Consider the following 18,821-nt stretch of genomic DNA (forward strand, 5'->3'; position numbering starts at 1 on the left):
TCAGAAAAAGAAGAACTGCTTATAGATCAGTTTTTTGTACCACCCCACACTCACTCTTCAGCTGGGTTTGGTATCTACAAGAGAAATTGTAAACCCGTCGTTATGAAACTAATACTTTTTGCAGCTGGTCCCGTTCCACTGTGCCACATTTCACATTAAGGAGACTACAATTATAGTAAATTAATACTCGTATGTGATGACGTATAGACTGTGTATAACTTGACCAACCACACAAACAAACTTTTTCAAGGCTTTTATTTATTTTTCTTCCTTCCAAGTTTCACTTTTGCTCCATCGTGTCACAGCATTCAGAATTATTGGCACTCCTGGTATAGACAAACTTAACGTGAGATAAATAAATCAAGAACTCAGCTATTCCCTTTGCTTAGAAAGATGAGAAATATTGCATCATAGGTTAAAGTCATCTCATAAAAGATGATTATAAAATTGTTGGCACTTTGTTGTATATTTGGCATTCATGCAAATCCACCTGATATTGGTGCAGTTCTGACTGCCCCCAGTTTTACCCATCTACTTCATGCCTGTCTCTTTATGAAATTTAACTAGCTTTGGATTACCAATTTCAATTTTAGCAGCGATTCATGTGTCAGGTATCATTTTCAAAATGATAAGGGAAAGTAGAAAGAAGGTAATTTAAACAAATGGAAAGAAAAAGTGACTTGAGTATTAAAAAGTCCAAGCTGCTACTTGGTCTGTTTATCTTTGAGTCATCTGCACCAAGTGTCAATAATTCTGGAGGGCACTGTAAATACAGTTCAGTGAGAGAAGTGCAATATTTTTTTTTAGGCATTTAAAATAATTACACACATTCTTTATTAAGATGGAGAAGGTTTGATGAATTGAACTTGGCCTCACCGAGACCTACTTTTCAAATTACCTTATTTACTGGCAACATAAAACCGTGTCAACAATTTAAAGCAGCACATAAAGTAACAGCCTGGGTGTGATATTGTATTTGGAAAAGGAAAAGGAAAAAAACCGTTACTGATTAATGTTTCGGCTCATGTCCCGGTAATTCAATGTGAATCCTTCACATGGAAGATCTGGCCTCATGCTGTGGACACAACTTTCAGTGCCAATCTCAATGTCCAGCAACTATCTCCCACCCTGAGAGGCTGTGAGGATGGAGGTCCTGTTACTCTGCTGACCTCGTACCCTGTCTTTTCAATTAAAACAAAACTGAAACTTTTCTGGCAGCCCAGAGTGCATTGATAACCCCCTTGCATGAACAACACAATGGCTGTGTGTGTGTGTGTGTGTGTGTGTGTGGGAGAGACAGAGAGAGAGAGAGGGAAGGGAGAGAGAGAAGGAGAGTGTGTATTGCACATCTCAACATCTTTTGTTAGAGTACAGAGCACAGTGTCCAGAGTTCAATCTGAACTCATCTATTCAGCACCATGAAACATTATGTGTGAGTGGACGGTGGGAGATGGGGGGGCCTCTTGGTCCGCTTTGTGTTCCCATTCTGGCTGTGTCTGTCTGGCTCTGGGTTTTCTCTCTCTGCGGTACGACCGTCCCTCATCAGACATCACGGCTGCTTCGGCCGTTCCAGCTTCATTAAGGGCTCTGCGGTGTCTGAGTCGCTGTGGTGTTTTCTCTCTCGCGGGGACTCGACTTTGCTGCAGCGTGTCCATGAGGGGGAGCGCATGTACCCACCTCTGGGGAGCACAGGCTGCTGGGAACCTGGAAAGGAAACACACAGCCACTTCTTAGCAACAGGAATCCAAAGTCAGACATAAATATAGATGCAGTGTTTTTTTAATTAAATATGTAAACAGACAGAGCTCACGCTGAACACCTGTCATATTTCACACTGCTCAAACAAACCACAATTGTCTTAATGTTTACTGGCGCCTGCTAAAGTCTCCAGAGTTCAGCTCTTTAAATGCAACAGAGGCCCTAATACAGTTGCTGCTTGCTTTTTCTCTCCCAGCCATTTAAAGCCTTTGGTTTATGCAGCATGCCTGCACACACAAACACACATACCAGCCATTTCCTGACAGGCCACAGATTGTTGTTCCAAGATACCAGCATTGCCTGCATTTTAAGAGACTGTTATAGTGTGAAATTGAGAGACTGACCAACAAAGATGTGGAAAGAGTTTTATTTTTTATTTTTATTGATGTACATTTAATGCATCTAAGATACTACACAAGAGTATTACTCAAACATAATACTTCTTTTTCTTTCCGTTTACCAGGAAATACAGTACATAAATACCACATATGATCTCTTTGCTACTCACAACAACATGGCCATCTTATATCAACTATTTATTTAGCTGTACTTTTAAAATAAACATTTTTCCAGTTCTGTGACCAATGCCATTTCACACCACTTGGTGGTGATGTCCAACCTAGCAGACAGCAAGGCAGCAGAAGAAATGACAGATAAGAGACCTGACAACTTACTCTGCCTCTCACTGCCCATATCGGTCTTATGTTCAGTCTCCTAAGTGAATGTTAAACTCGGTATCTGGCTTATATATCCTTCAAAATGCCACACCCATGTCCTCAGACATACCACAAACTGGGAGACAAAGAGAGAGAAAGGGGAGGGGTGAAAAGACATATTGATTTTGGAAGATTGATGGCGTCTCCACTGGATTTTAAAAAGCAGGACAACAACGTCCTCGACTGCACGAAGGAGTCTGCTGCAACGAGTGTCACAAACACCTGCTGATTGTGGTTATATAAATGTGTGCTTGATGTGTACCTACTGATTTTATGTACTTTAAATGTGGGTATGTAATGAACATCTACCTTTTTTCACATTCATTTTGTACATTGCTCAGATTGCTGATGACCTGTTTCTGCCTTAACACCTAATCAACAGACTGATGAACATGAAATCAGCCAAATAACTGAAACAGACACAGTGAGAAATGCTTGTACATCTAATAGGCAAATTAATTACATGGCTTCTGATAACATAAATAGATTTTCTTTTTCTCCCTTCTCCTCCTGTTTGTCCCTCTCACTGTCACATTCACAGAATACCCTAAGCTATGGGATACTGTGCTGTTTTCCTTCTGTGCTGTTGGCAAGCAGCCATTCAGATTCTTCAGTCAGCGTGTTGCTGCATAACTGAAACAACTAACATGAGGCTCTCCTACAGAAAACCTGTGAAGGAACAGGCAAAGTGACTGTTGTACAACACCGACTTTGTCTTTGTGTGTGCACATGTACATACAAAAAACAATACAAACAACAATAAATTGCCCTCTACTTCAACTCACTCATGTATTGTATTTAGGGGAAACAACAGTCCTTTCACATGCTAATCCTAGCACAACCCAATCGGTGTTGGGGAACTGGGGCAAGTCTTTTGCAAAGATAATGGTCATTAATTCCTGGAGTGGCCCCAAAGATCAGCAAGTTGAGCTGAGACTTGACCTTTTACATTCAAACAAACTTCTTCAGAGAGGCAATAAAATGTGAATCGCCACAAAGACAGAAAGCTGCTACTTCAATCATGCTTCTCCTCTGGCCAAATCCATGGCAATGACATCACTGCAGGTGCAAAGAGACTGGAAACACCTGCGTTGACATCACTGATTAGGCCTGTTGTGTTTTTGCCAGTGCTGATCGAATGTTGTAGATTTCCACTATGATGTCGGGCCGTGTTTCCACGAGAACATTCCCTCTCTCTCGCTCTCTCTGCTCCACTGCTAACACCAAACTAGATGTTTCAAATGCGTTCACCGCAACAATCAAATGAGATAGATGAGAGTATTCTGTGGTGTAAACAAACCATACACGGACAATCAATCGAGCTCACTTTCTTCTTTCACCTTTTGTCTCCAAACCTCATTGTTGCCTGTTTCCTACATAACCTCAGCCTGTCACATGATCACGAAAGAAATCCTCGGTCCAAATCCTTACAGCCAATACCCACTCTAATACACAGCTCAGAGCACTTGATCACAAAAAAAGTCCAACAAACAGAAACACAATAGGTTATAGTTTGCGATGTCATCAGTTCAGACCGTGTTACAGCTCCATTCACAAAGAATAGGAAGCAAAAGCCATGCCTGTGGTGCTTCGTCATGGATGTGTGTAAACGTTATGGTTGATTAGGCTCTAAAACAAAGAGAATAACCAACTGGACAGAGTCAAGCTTTTGTTCTTTTGTGTCTCTGGAGCTGCTCTAGAAAGAGACGCCTGATCAAACACTAATTACCTCCCTGTTCCAAGCTTTCAGGAGTCTAGTCATGAAGTGCAATTGATAATGTTCGCTAATTTAACTTGAACTGTCCATAATAGGATGAAAATGTCAGCTGCCAATAGATGAGAGAGAAAGAGAGGAAGATGGGAAGGGGGTGAAGGGCAAATGGAGAAGAAAGACAGCAGGATAAACGAAAACAAACAAGACACAAGTATCTATAAATAATGTGATCCTGTAGTTACCTAGATTATGATAAGTGTTTAAATGGCTTTTGAAGGACTTTGTTTCTCGCAGGGAAAACTGAATTATTCAGGAACCTACATTTAGCATGAACTCACTTACCCATCTCATGCTGCCCTCTCCTCTCCTCCCCTCCCCTCTCCTCCCTCTCCTCCTCTCTGTACTTCCTTTAACCTCTCCCTCAACTCCTACATGCCCTCCACACAATCAGCACTTTCCCATAGAGTCTAAAGCTCAAGCACAGCACAAGTCGCCACCACCTGACCCACATTCATAATGCAAACTTTGACACAATATGAATTAGTAAAAAACAAAGTCGTTCTCCTTCTCCACCCCCCTGGACTCACTGACAGAAGTTATGAACAAATAAACCAACTATGTTTCAGTAAACTGCCTTTGTAACGATTTAGGTTTGCAATATTTCATCATTGTAGCTAAATCAAGGTTGTTCAAGAAACAGAAAAACTTTCCGTGTGTGAAGTTAGAGGGCTGAATAATGAAATAGGTTTTAGGGGATACAGATGAAAAAGAACAGCTGGTTCTCACAGCTGAGATTTGTGCAATAAGGTTTGGCTAAATCCTTTATACACACACACACAGACACACACACACACACACACACACACACACACACCGCTGTCAGTCAACATTTTCATCCAAATACAGCACCATAACGCTACAATTACATGGACATTTAGCCCTAGTGGAATTCAAACCACCACCGCAGATGTAGGCATCATTCACCAAATACAACACAGTCAATTATCCTGATCAAATAAAGTTTAAATAAAAACATACACACATTGCAAGCCACACTTATCACTTATTTGTACCATAGTCTTCGTCTGTGGCCTCGATACAGATAATCTATCAATATCAAAACATCATGTTGTTCCATATAACTCTGACATGATGCAAAACACTTTGCAGTTGTGCTACACTGCCTGTCTGCAGCCATCTTGGCAACTGCTCCTATCTGGGATTGTTATCCCTCCTCTGTAAAAGCCGTATCTCAGGCAGAGAAAGCCGAGGAATGAAGCATAAAGGCGAGCTAAGAGGCAGAGCATGTGGGTGAGGGGGATTGTGTCTATGCCGTGTGAAAGATATAAACCTCTCAAGACGTGAGAGACTTTTGGAAGTAAGTTGAGGAAATTCACAGCCGATTCATTCAAGGTTAAAGACTCTGAGCAGGAGGAAATGTTTGCCACATCCTCAGATGACTGATCTATTTTAATTCATGATTTGTGCAGGTAAAAATAGCGAGAGTGAATGACATGCTGCTCACTGTGAAATTCTCTCTCAAGTTATTTAACAATCAAATATATCATATATTCTCAGAGTGCTAGCATTTCATCATTATAGGGCTTTTTTTGATCTGAGGCTGTGTCATTGAAACCACTTAAAATCATAATCGTGGTGAACAGCTGCTGACAGCAGGGCTTCGTCTTAATGAGACAGGAGCGCTCGTGGCTGTTGGATCTCCTGCATCTGCACCACAGGGCCACACCCGGAAAGAGTGGCTCTCAAACACAGTTTTTCCTGCTCAGCTGTGGAAACATAGGCTCAATGTAGAGGGAAGTAAATGTAGAGAGTACTGCATGTGAAAAACTCCTATCATTTACTGGCCTGTTGTTGTTTGAAGTCAAATTCAAAACTGATTTGGACTGTGATTTTTAAGTATGTGTAGAATCTGAAGAGACTTGAATTCATTATGTCAACCAATGATGTAGTGTCATCAATTATAAAAATAAGTATAACGATATTGTTTTACATTTTAAAGTGTCAAAACCATTTTATACATTCAATATCAAAACTGATAATTGATCGATTTTATTACTCTTACTCCCTAATAGTAACAAGACCAGGAGCTCACCTACATGTGTTTTATTGAGGAATCTAAACTAGAATCTGATACTCTCTGTAATCTGATGATCGTTCTGGATAAGCAGTAGTGATCTGGCATCTTGTTTTCCTTCTGGGTGGAGATGTGGTCCCCCAGGGTTAAAAGCAATAAATATTCCTTTCCAATTACAAAAAATGTGCTTAATTTGAAGTAAACCTCAGCCACACTGCTCAGTGGCACTTTATTATGTCTTTAATGACTGGATACATCATTTTTATGTGGTTGTTTTCTGTAACTACTGTCATTCATAGTCAACATCCTCTAATGTTGTGTTTTTGTGCCTCCTACTGTAAATCAAATTTCTCCTCAAGAGACAATAAAGATGAAAGTTAGCAAATGATCATGATGGGAAGTTCCACTGTTAAATGTTTTCCATCCAGTTTGAATAAATCTGCAGCCGTGATTCATCTCAGCCGGTACAGTAAATCCATGATGTGTGTGTGAATGTGATCATCTGGGCAACCACAAGTTCGTCATGCTTTACAGTTACATTACTGTCAGTAGTGGAAATCCTCTTGCTGTATATCATAAACAGGATGCCTGTTTTCAGTTTTAGTAAAACAGTTTATCTGACTACTTTAGACTACTTAAGAAATGCACACCCCTAGAGACTCTTCTAGTCCACGTGTCCTTAGGCAAGATACTGAACCTAAAATTGCCCCCAATCTATCACTGGTGTTTAAATGTGTGTGTATGATAGAAAAAAAAATGCAATATGTAGGTAAAAGTACTGTGTCAACATGTAAAGTGCTTTGAGTGGTCGTTAAAACTAGAAAACACAATATAAATGAAGACCATTACCATTTGGTTTTTATGAAGAAACAAAGAAAAGTGTTCTTTCTTGGACATATGATGGGCCTCTGCACTAAGAGCAGATATAACATGTTTAATTTAATCATCTGTGGAGCTGAAGACAGCAGCATGCCGTACAGATGGCCCACTGGGACCATAACTCACACTTAACAAGCTGTGCCACGATAAGGAGCATTAGTAATATACAGAAAAGAGAAAGTAGAGAGGGAAATATGTTACTGAAGGAAGAAGAGAGGAGATACTGTAGTAAGAAATCTAAGAGTGAATCTGAGTGAGAGCAGCGTGACATTGAATATGAGGAAAATCCTGTTCTATAAAGTTTTAGTTTTGCCTTTCAAGAATGAGTGTGAAGTCTGACAATACAAAATGTGTGTTTCAATTAAAGGGATAGTTCACCCAAAATTCAAATTTCACTCATTGTCGACTAAGGGCTAGGAGAATTTTCAGAGTCCTCCGTGCCTTCTCGGAGTTATGGGGGGGTCCGCGCAGCAGTATTTGTCCATATAATGGTTGTGAATGGTGCTCACTTTTCTTTGTCCAAAAAGACACACCAAAAAACATCCAAATACCTCCATACTGCTCGTCTGTAATGTCCCTCTTGTATTGAAGCCCCGACATGAGAAATTGTTCCGCCGGATTTGCTGACACAGGAAAAGCAGTGAACTGAGACACTGGGAGCTTCCGCTACAAACAAGCTTAAAATATAGACCTATTTAATTTTTTTCAGAACAATTTCTCATGTCGGGGCTTCAATACAAGAGGGACATTACAGACAAGCAGTATGGAGGTAATTGGATGTTTTTTGGTGTGTCTTTTTGGGCGAAGAAAAGTGAGCACCATTCACAACCATTATATGGACAAATACTGCTGCACGGACCGCCCCGTAACTCCGAGAAGGCACAGAGGACTCTGAAACTTCTCTCAGCCCTTCGACATGAGGGTGAGTAGATAATGAGTGAAATTTGAATTTTGGGTGAACTATCCCTTTAAGTCAAAGAAAGACCAGAATGATGAATTTCTTTGTTGGGCTTATAAGCCCAAAGTATGAGGGTTTTATATTTTATCAGTCCATGCACAAAATATTTGTAACACATTGTCTAAAGTGTGTCAGTAGACCTTTAAATTTCAAACACTCAGCGTGTTTGTATGCTGAGAGGCAGTGGTGTCTGTGGAGGAGAGAGTTCACTGTCCGCATGCAGGATGAGGCTCCCAGGTCATAAATAAAACATGGAAAAGATTTTGTGCTTACTTTTGCAACTCAGGAGAAAGATGTGCTCGCCTTTTATTATGTACCTGCTGCTTTGACACACATACAGTGAACTGTCTCACCTCTATATGGTGTAGGGGCCCATATAGTGTAACCAATTAATGTCACTAATTTGCAAATAGGGGACTAGTGTGATGCAGAACAACGTTGCTCCCTTTAATTTCCAGAATTAAATGTGATACTAAATGTTATTAGTTAATCTATAGACTGAGACAATTTCAAAATAGTTAAACTTCACTTTCAGTTCAAGGGAAGTTCATCCAGGAACGATACTGTGGAGAAATAATGTGACATTTCAAACCATTAAAGCTCAGCGGGGCTTTGAGGTCCCTGCTGGGCCATAATGAAATGAAAGTCCTGCTCATACCCACACACACCCACACACACCCACACACACACAATGAAAGGATACAAAAGTATTTTGTAAGCAAAGGCAGCTGTTTGCGACTGTTTTTGTTGGCACTTTCATAAATCAAAATGTGTACGTAGGCCATGGGTTAGCAAATCTGTCCAATCTGTCTGCACACATTAACAACAGACATCAAATGCTAACGCAGCAAACAGCACACATCTGCACAATGTACACCTTTATGACTTATAGCTTGAACTGACTGTAATTGTTGAAATTCAGTGAGAATGTGCAGTGAAGACGCTTCATGGTTTGCACTGATTTCTATGTTATACTTTATGTGGTCCGATTTCTAGAAGGCCGTACCTGGTGGGAACTCGTTGTGGTTTTCCTCATCAGAGTCGGCAAAGACTTCAGCCAGTTCCTGGTCAGACATGTCGGTCAGCTCAGTCAGATCCAGGAGGTCGAAGTGCACCTCTAAAGAAGATACACTGCTCAGTGGTTCTGCAAGACAGAGACAAAACACTTCACCGTTAGTCTGGAGCCAAGTTGAGAGATTAACATTATCCACTCGTTTTTGCTGACAGTGCAAAAAGAAAAGTGTCTCTTTAAAAGAAGTGGTGGATAAACTGTATTTCTTAGGAACAGAGAGCTCCTCAAACCATTGTTAACGCTCTTGACTCTCTACCTTGCTCATAATCAGATCAATATCTTGCTCTTGTGGTGCTTTTGTAAGATCGATTTCAATAAATATATAATTTTCACTCAGTTATCCACTTTTATCTGCACATCTCATGTAAAGGTAAGTGTTTTTTCAGAGGAATTTCAGTCACGGTGGATTTTCTACAATCTGCCTCTATAGTCAAAGAGTTACTATAATGTAGGCAGTGACTGAAGAATTGAAACATGAGCAAAAGTCAGCGGAGAGGAAAATACTGTAAGTAGCTCTTGAAGGATTGTGACCTTCACTTTTCTCTAGGGTGCCCACATGTTCATTTTCTGCACATGCCTCTCTACAAGCCAGTACTCTACTACTGCAAACAGGATCAATATCACATGTAATGAACATCAACATACCAGAACCAGCATTTCAATCAGGCTGTCACCAAAACTGAAAAGTTAAAGGGATAGTTCACCCAAAATTCAAATTGCACTCATTATCTACTCACCCTCATGTCGACTAAGGGCTGGAAGAAGTTTCAGAGTTATCCGTGGCTTCTCTGAGTTACAGGGGGTCTCGGCGTAGCAGTGCATGTCCATATAACGGTTGCCGGCGTCAGTGCGATTACTGACGCCAGCGCAAATCGCGCGAGATTCGGACGGACCAGGAAGAGGAGCTTCCGCTACAAACAAGCTTAAAATATAGACTTATTTAATTTTTTTCGGAACAATTTCGCATTTTGGGGCTTCAATACAAGACGGACATTGCATACAAGTAGCATGGAGGTATTTGGATGTTTTTTGGTGTGCCTTTTTGTTACGAAGACAGTTGGTATCCATTTGCAACCGTTATATGGACATGCACTGCTACGCCGAGACCCCCTGTAACTCAGAGAAGCCACGGATAACTCTGAAACTTCTCCAAGCCCTTAGTCGACATGAGGGTGAGTAGATAATCAGTGCAATTTGAATTTTGGGTGAACTATCCCTTTAATGTTATGTCCAAGGGTCCAAGAACATCTGCTTGGCCCAACATCAGCTAGTTAGGAATCAATTATGTGTAATAGAGCTGAACTAATCTACCATTGTAGTGAGAGAAATGATTCACTGAGACAGATGGAGATGCATTTGTATTTCGTAATGAATCAGTGGATGCCTGGTCTGCTGTGCAACGTCAAGTCTGAATGAAACACTTGACTGGTTGTTTGTGGGCGATAGGTTATGCGACAGGTTGAAAGCTGTTATTATCCCATCTTGTTGCCTGCTGTTTTCCAGGCTGTTTAGGGCAACGCTTCAGGCTGAAGAAGCAGAGCCTACTCTCCTGCTGCTCTGCTCTTTGTCTATGCTAGTACATTTAATTCCCAGCATCATCCTCTTGATAGACCACATATTGATTTAGAGAGGGCTGATCATCATACTGAAGTGGTGGCTGGTCATTTTGCCATGTTTAAAATATTCAAAAAAATATGTATCAGCAGAAATATCAGGAGACCCTTGGAATGAAAATTAAGAAAGCAGGTACTAGGGCACTAAGGGCAGAATACAAAAAAGAAAAAGAGTAAAAACACTTAGGGACTGGGTCACATGCAACATTATCTTCATAGGCTTATGTACTATGAATATTAACAAAGCCAGTCAGCAAATGTAAATGTAAATGCTCCAGTCCAGAGGAAATGAATTCAGAATTTGTAATTGAGTAAAAAAGAAAAAGAAAAACAGGGACAGAGAATGACAAAGAGATGAGAGAAGGCTAGTATCAGAGAAAGAGAGAGGGATGGAAGCAATATTATTGTAATGGTTTATACTTTAACATGTTATTTCACCTCTCAATAAAACATATTCCTGTAAAACATGCCGCTTTACCTGTGGGGTCCCTCAGGGCTCTGTTCTCCTCCCCATCTACTTTTTTCCAAATTGAAAAACAAGCATGGCCACTTTTGTCCCAATATTAAAGACCTAACTTGCAGACATTGACTGTTAAATGTTACTAAAGGAAATCTGTTATAATCCAAATCTTAAAGAAAGAGACCAGTTTTCATCCTCGCTATTGAATAGTCACACATAAGGTTTTGACTCATCTGTCCATGTCACAGTTTGTCTCATACATCCACTTATCATCCAGCAGTTTAGCAGATCTTTAACTGCCTTCATCTAACCATCAATCACCACTTAGATATAGCCGTATTCTTAATCCTGCTCTGCCATCCTGATTACCTGACTGATTACAAAATCAATGAATACATTAGTCATTTGAAGACTTGGGAATGTGACACCTAATTAAAGGGTTAAGCTTAATCGGTCTCCATCTTTACACCACTCAACACAAAGCCACATACAATTTAACAGCAGCAACAGCAATAATGGTTTTACATTCAATGGAGCAAAACCGCAACATGCAGTGTGGTTGACAAGAATCACATAGCACCTGTTATTTATGCATCTAATATTTATGTTACTTCAGACTGCTTCTTGAATGTGAATATAGTTTACTTTCCCTACACTGCCAGGCACTTGCTTCGAGCTATCAGTCTTTTTGACCCCTTTTTCTGGAAGAGAAGGCAGTGAAACAGGGAGGCTGGAAATTGTGGAGGTGGAGATGAAGAGAAATAGGCAGGATGATGGGAGATGAGGGAGAGATGAAGCGAAGTAGAGAGGTAAATGTAAACCAACAAGACAGGGAGGGAAGAAAGGGAATGTAGATGAAGAGGAAGGAAAGCATTTTGTAAAAGAAAACATTCTCAGCCTCATTTCCTTGCCATTTATTTTGGATTGGTTGCAAGGTTATTCCCATTCTGCTGCGCTTGTTTTCTAACCACCTCTCCCCCATCTCCTTTTTTTCTCTCTCCCACACCCATTCTCCTTGAATAATTGATCAGTACGTTTTCTCTCCCATGCAGTCACACTGAAACAACTGCCTTCCTCTAAATAGCCAATCAGGGGAGCTCCCAGACATCAAGTGGGGAGGACCCACAAGAGAGAATTCAAGCTGTGACTAAAAAAAAAAGAAAAAAAGAGACTTTTTGTGTCTGAAGCAGATGAATGATGTAAAAGCCTCTCCTTTCCTTACCTCTCCCTACAGCGAGCATGCAGCCTCGTGGCCCACACATTTTTGTATGACATATCTTTTCATGTTTTTAATCCAACACTTCATATTCATGCCTTTGTAGTTAGGTAATTCATTTCACTGAAAAGTGATGTGTCCTTTAATATATCATATATTTTGTTTGCATGCTCTGAATTTGTCCAATGAAAAGGTTTTCCTTTCATTTTCAGTCTATTTTGCCCCTTTCCTCTCTCCCTGTGTATAGAAAGGTACAGATGGATTCAATTGAAGGAACAAAGAATAAGGAGGATGGGTAAGAGGGAGGAGTTCACATTTGGGAGAAGGGATAATAGAGCAGAAGGGATGTGCCTTGCATGTTAGATGTGTGTAATCCCCTTCCCTCTCTTCTGGCCCGTCAGGGCTCTGAGGTCATCAATCCAGCCTGAGCTGCTTGTAATGATGTCTGAGATTTGATAGAGCGAAGACAATTGCGACAAGGCTACACTACGGAGACAGAATATTAAATACACAATGCTGAAATATATTTTCTCTGAACAATATGTTCTGTCACGTTTCTTGTTTTTTAATTTTACTCACAGACAGAGCATACACACAGCTGATGTCCATATACACCTGACAGGTAAAGGAAAACTTTCTAACTTGGAGAGTGTACATAAAAAGGTGCAAACCAGTGAGTGCTTCAATGTAACCCCATCACATAAAACATGTTACACAACTATTCTCCAGTATGGCATGCTTTGTCCACCACCACTGATGGAGTAAAGTTAGTTGACAAGTGCATGACATGTTTTAATTATGAAGGAAATAAGCTCAACCAAGTTTTAATCCAGCTCCTGCTACAGTATTAAAGATCAGTGCAAACAGATAAACACTTTTACTTCTCTGACCACTCCCCAGCAGTTAACAGAAACTCTTAATCAATGTTTGAACATCCACCCAATCACAATATGACACATATATACACATCTACTGGTCATAATAGTGACAACTTGCTCATTTCTGGGATATCAAGATGTGTGTCTTTTTTAATGTAGCTTGTTTGCTCTGAGCCTAAAAATAAATGTAGCACATGACTCAGAAGCGACTCTGGTTCCCTCTCTGAATTAAAAACTGCAGCACTAGGAATGTATTTGTTTGTGTGCCATTCAGCATGAAGCTGCAACGTGGGTTTTGTGTCACTGGACAAAACCCTAACAAATATCTCAATTGAATAAAATGCTGAAGCTGATCCCTTGCTGATATTGTGATGACACTGATCGAGGAGGAGGGATGACACTGTTATTTTCAGGACGGTATTTTAGCTGCATTTTTCCTCTTAAATATCTAAACTCAAGTAATGGTCTTTTTATGTCATACTTGACTTGACTGCCTCTTCCTCTCTTGCCACATACCATTAGTTGACCTGGCAGGTGGCGTGGCTAGTTAGTGGGACACATTAAATCACAGAGACATTAGCCTCTGGATGAGTTGTCCCCTTGAAAAAGTGTTTAGTTAGTGAAGCAGATAAAGGCTGCCTTGTTACCCATGTAGCCCCAGTATCCGTCTCTGTGTTTCTGTGCTCTGGTCTCTGAGTCTGGCACGTACAGGGAAGTCTCTGTATGGGACTGATGCACAATGAGTTCTTTCAACCAATGCTAAGCCGCAGCGGCCTTTGAGAATGTGGGACCAGAATACCTAAAATAGGCAGAGATCATTCAGTGGGTTTCAAGATCAGAGAAGATCAACCCTGGACCCCACCGTCCATCCATTGTGTGTTACTATATTTTACTGTAGATCCATTCACTGGTGACTGTCACTGATAAGACTCTCTTTAATAGAGGCAGGAAATCCTCTGCCCTCCCCCCTTATCTCTGTCTTTATTGAATATTCTTGCTATTGATCAGGGATCTTGCTCTAGACATTTCCACCTATGCTTAGCTGCAACACCTCTTTACCACCAATGAATATTCATCACTGTTTATACCCCCCTCTTTACCCTTTTCCCCGGTACTCACGTCTTTTCTCAGTGATGTGCAGCAGGCTCGCGGTGTGCCCCGACAGGCTGCCTTCCTCCTCCCCTGGTGGGTGCTGGAATAACTCCTTGGATAGGTCGCCTGAGCTGGAGGGCTTCAGCAGCTTCTGGATGTCTTTATTGGGCTCTATGAATACACACAGATACAGGAACAGGTTTTTACAGATGCTGGATTATTTGCTCCACTGGCTTATCTGTAAATTACATATTGGGGTAATGAAAAGGAACGAATTACTTAGAAAACACGAGTGTGAAAGAAGTCAATGTTCACTCCAGTGTCTGACAGTTATGCTCACTGCTCATCTTCCTTGGATGTTATATTTTCGCATAATTATAAATCAAAACTTGACATTAATCCCTAACTGTCCGTAATACTTGAACATCTCCATTTTTACTATCTGTCCTTTTTTATATTTTTCATAACATTCATACATATTCTGAATTCCTGTTGTGCACACTGCACATGTATTGTTGATGTTTAAAGTTTCATTCCTTGAAAGGAGACTGGTTTACATTGGCTGCAGGTAGACACCTAATTCAACAGTTGTCACAGTATCGTCATTTTAATGTTTCTCTAAAGAAAAGGTAATCAGAGAGCCTGGTCATGCTCTTTACTCAAGCCAGCTGACAAAGCATCTCAAACATCCATTCAAAATAGAAAACCACGTTCAGACAGGCTGTTAACAAAGTCTGAAAATAGAAGGCACTTAAAATATCCCTTCAAATGCATGAGTATGCACAAACTCTAAATTGGTTAAACCTGATCAAGGTTAAATGTTTGTCCTTTTTAAGACAGCTATAAAAAAACACAATGGAGGCTGAGTTAGGTGAGGATATTAATACAGAAGCACTGTAATTTCATTTTTAAAAACCCTCAGAATTAAATATACATTTGCTACTGCATGAGGAAGAATTTCTTAGTGACATGATAATGGACTATTCTATAGTCACACATCATGCAGATTCCGTATAAAAACATTGACATTTACAAGCAAAAAAGACTAAAAAAAGAAAAGACTGTGTGTATGGAGAGAACACTGAGTAGAGATGACAGCACTATGGGTGTTTTATGATATGCAGAGTTGATGGAAAGTAGTGTGGGAGTACACCATGGCTTCCCAAGGAGTCTCACCAGATGGCTGGTATACTGTCTATGCTTGCAATATGTTCTCAGACAGTTGAATTTCTCATTTCAGATGAAAAATGTGTTAAAGCCAAGGCCAAGCCTGAACATGATAGATTGTTATTTCACCCTGAGAAACTCATTGCTGGATATTGATTGATTTCTCCCGTGAGGAGACACGCTATACCTTTACCTCTGTTGCAATAATGAAATGTTTGTTCAATATTTAGACTGTCTACCAGCAGCTTTGATTTCCCTCTCCATAACATTCCTGAGCAAACACTCATTACCAAGATCCCGCTAAAAATATTGTCCCTGACCTTTTTACCATCCATCCATCTTATGCATTCACTATGTCGCATTGCTTTGCTGACGATAGATGCACGCACTTTCCAATACATGCTCATGATATTAGAGTGTGGATGAAATAAATCTCTCAAGGATACAGGGAAAGGAGGACAAGTTTACACAGATGGCCTGATGGAGCCACCACCTGCTGAGACGACTGTGAAGTAGATCAAGCAAATACTGAGAAATCTAAGTTACTGCTGGTAAAGGACAGTCAGCTCTCACACATCACATGTGCCCTTTACAGGCCCTGTCTTGAGAGCTGTCAGCCGTGAATGTCTGTGAATCAGCAAAGATGGACAGAGCTGTTGACACAGACACAGAAAGAAAGAGAGAGGGAGGGAGGGAGGGAGAGGGATGTGGACAGAGAGACGGGGGTAGGGGAAGTTGTGAACAAGCTACTGTACATTTGCCAAACTCAATGCCTCAGTTCAATAAATCAATCAACACTTGACTGTGTAGCTCAAGAAGGAGGAATTAACATGCTCTCTCAACACCCTTTCTGCCAGATCATCATGCGTGCTGCTTTCGCTCCTCCTTGAATTTTATATCCTGACGATATCCTCACAGGTAGTGCTGGAAATAACAGCTAATCTCTTATTTTTGTACCACAATACAAACACTGGCACTCAGAAGTCAGACCTTGTGACCCTGTTCTGTGATACATCATAATAATTTTCCCTCTAATTCAATCTCATTTTGTTGGGGAATTAGTCATGGGCAGGTTGTTTTGGCCCTCAGCATTAGATATGTGAACAATAAGCAAACAAATTAACACAAAAACACAGTTGTGTCTATTTAATTTGTAATGGCTACAGATGTTGTTGTTTTACCCAAAGTTATAATAGAGTAATAAAGCAGCATATTAATGGTAGTTGGATGCACACTGTAGATTCAGATGCAGTTTATGTACTGACTAAACAAATAAGCTGCCCTTCTAATGCTTTGTCTCACTTTTACACTATGAAAAGCTGACAATATGTAACCTGCACTGTATGTGAACAGTTAACTTATCAACCCTTTGAATGTGTAGATGGTACAGTACAATAGTGGCACTGAGGCATTGTAAAATGCCACACAGCACAGGCTTCTCTGGATGGCCTTTTACACAAAGGCCAGATGGATCCACTGTTGTGCTGCAATTTGTATTTAATCGGTCCAGTTCTTGTGTAGTTGACCTATGGTGTGCACATGTAAAAAAAGACCTGTGCTGTGAAGCAATAAATTAAATATGAAGCTCAAATGCAGAAATGGACACTCCACAACTGGATCCTAGGTGGAGAAAATGATCAAAGACAGAGCACCAGTGCACTGCTATATTTAAACCTAACATACATCAGTAACTCTTGACTATGACCAAACTAAAATGCAGTGACATGGTTCAAGGAGAGCTCATAGGACAAACATTATTCATGGAGGTTTTGGTCCAACCATTCCGAAAGTGTCTCCCTTATTTCAAACAACATGAACATACGAAGAAAGACAATTTCAGCAGACTGGCAAGTCACTCAACAGACAAAGACACTGAACAACCATGCCAGACTCGTGCACTGTGACAAAGGATGTGGCATGTGTAAAAGAAAGAATAGAAAATGGCTCTTACCTGGGCTCCCTGCCCCTCCCTGTGCCTCCATGCAGCTTAGCAGAGAGTGTCCTGCTGTTCACCACACCAGCATCGGAGAGTGGAGGAGGCAGACAGGGAGGGAAGAAGCGAGAGGCAAGGGGACAGTGTGTCTGTGTGTGTGCATATGAGAGAGAAAGAGAGCAGGGGTGGGTATACAGCGAGACCTCAGCTTCCCAAAGACTCTGCTCCTCCTTCTTTTTTTGTCCTCTGTTGTTCTAGATTTCCCAAACAGGTGATGTTGGTTTCCCCTTTTGCACAGTCCACCTGCTCCACTCTGCCATCAGCGCTGTCTGAGTGCTGCACTGCCTCACAGAGCGAGTCCACCACAGTGAGGGGGGTCTGGGAACAGCGACATCACTTCACATTTCCAAGCCACTTGGTTTGGTAAGCGCAGCATTGTGAGGCTTGGCTTGATATGTACAGAATACACAGAGAGAGATCCAGAGCAAAAGAGGGAGAGAGAGAGAGAGAGAGAGAGAGAGAGAGAGAGAGGGAGAGGGGGAGAGAAAGGAAGGGAGGATTGAGCTGGCAGCCTGCCCAGACTGAGGGAGAGAATGGGGAGTCAGGGAGGGTAATGGACCACTCTAGGGGGTGGATTGTGTGCGTGTGTGAATGAGTATCCCTGTGTATGCATGTGCATTAATATGGCACAATGCATGGATGCACTTATAGGGAAGTTGTTAAACCTGATGATGGGGCAGTTCATCCCAAACGTATCCAGAGAACAATGGTGCCTGGATGAAAGAAAGGTGAATAATTAAAAGAAATGTGATGCAATTTAACACAGTTTTAAAGAATAACATTTGATTATGCGAAAAATGCAAAAAAGCAATGACAAGTAATAAATTCACCTATCACTCAATTACTTGCCTGCAATGCTTGGCGGAAAGCTGAATTCAGCAGCTACCTTCAGAAAAGCAGGAAATGGTGCTCCTTTCTCCTGAGAGAAATTCTGCAAGCAGAGCTCGCCCTCTAGTGGCAGCACCTGACACATGCAGTAATAATATGTGATAACATTGTCACACCAGAAAACCACCAGAAACAGCAAAATACAAACAACCAACAAGGGCGGGTTCAATGTAAATCATCTCCTTCTGTGACTTAAAGCCTACCACAAGAGATAGTAAGAACACAAATACAAAAAGTAGTATAAGTAGTAATAACTAGTAAGATGTCACCTTGGAGATGTACTACAGATTTAAATAATATAAAATAAATAATATCTTAATTC

At 40.9% G+C, this 18,821-nt stretch overlaps 1 protein-coding gene across 1 annotated transcript; it reads right to left on the bottom strand.

The window, feature by feature from the left end:
- Positions 1-238: 238 nt before the first annotated feature.
- Positions 239-18,010, bottom strand: dbndd1 (dysbindin domain containing 1). Its single transcript, XM_085762571.1, has 4 exons — positions 17,570-18,010; positions 14,479-14,622; positions 9,127-9,264; positions 239-1,704 (listed from the first exon to the last, which is right to left on the bottom strand). The coding sequence occupies exons 1-4, from the start codon at positions 17,598-17,600 to the stop codon at positions 1,550-1,552; spliced, it is 468 nt and encodes a 155-aa protein (XP_085618697.1). The 5' UTR covers positions 17,601-18,010; the 3' UTR covers positions 239-1,549.
- Between the last annotated feature and the right edge of the window lie 811 nt (positions 18,011-18,821).

Source organism: Trachurus japonicus, chromosome 3, assembly GCF_045865225.1.
Source record: "Trachurus japonicus isolate A0001 chromosome 3, Traja_1.0".
NCBI lineage: Eukaryota > Metazoa > Chordata > Actinopteri > Carangiformes > Carangidae > Trachurus > Trachurus japonicus.

Bases quoted from the DNA above. Each gene is read 5' to 3' on its own strand.
- dbndd1 (XM_085762571.1), bottom strand. From the start codon at position 17,600: ATGGAGGCACAGGGAGGGGCAGGGAGCCCAG. The intron at 14,623-17,569 runs GTAAGAGCCATT...GTGTATTCATAG, and splicing joins GGGAGGGGCAGGGAGCCCAG to AGCCCAATAAAGACATCCAG. The intron at 1,705-9,126 runs GTACGGCCTTCT...TTTCCTTTCCAG, and splicing joins CCACAACGAGTTCCCACCAG to GTTCCCAGCAGCCTGTGCTC.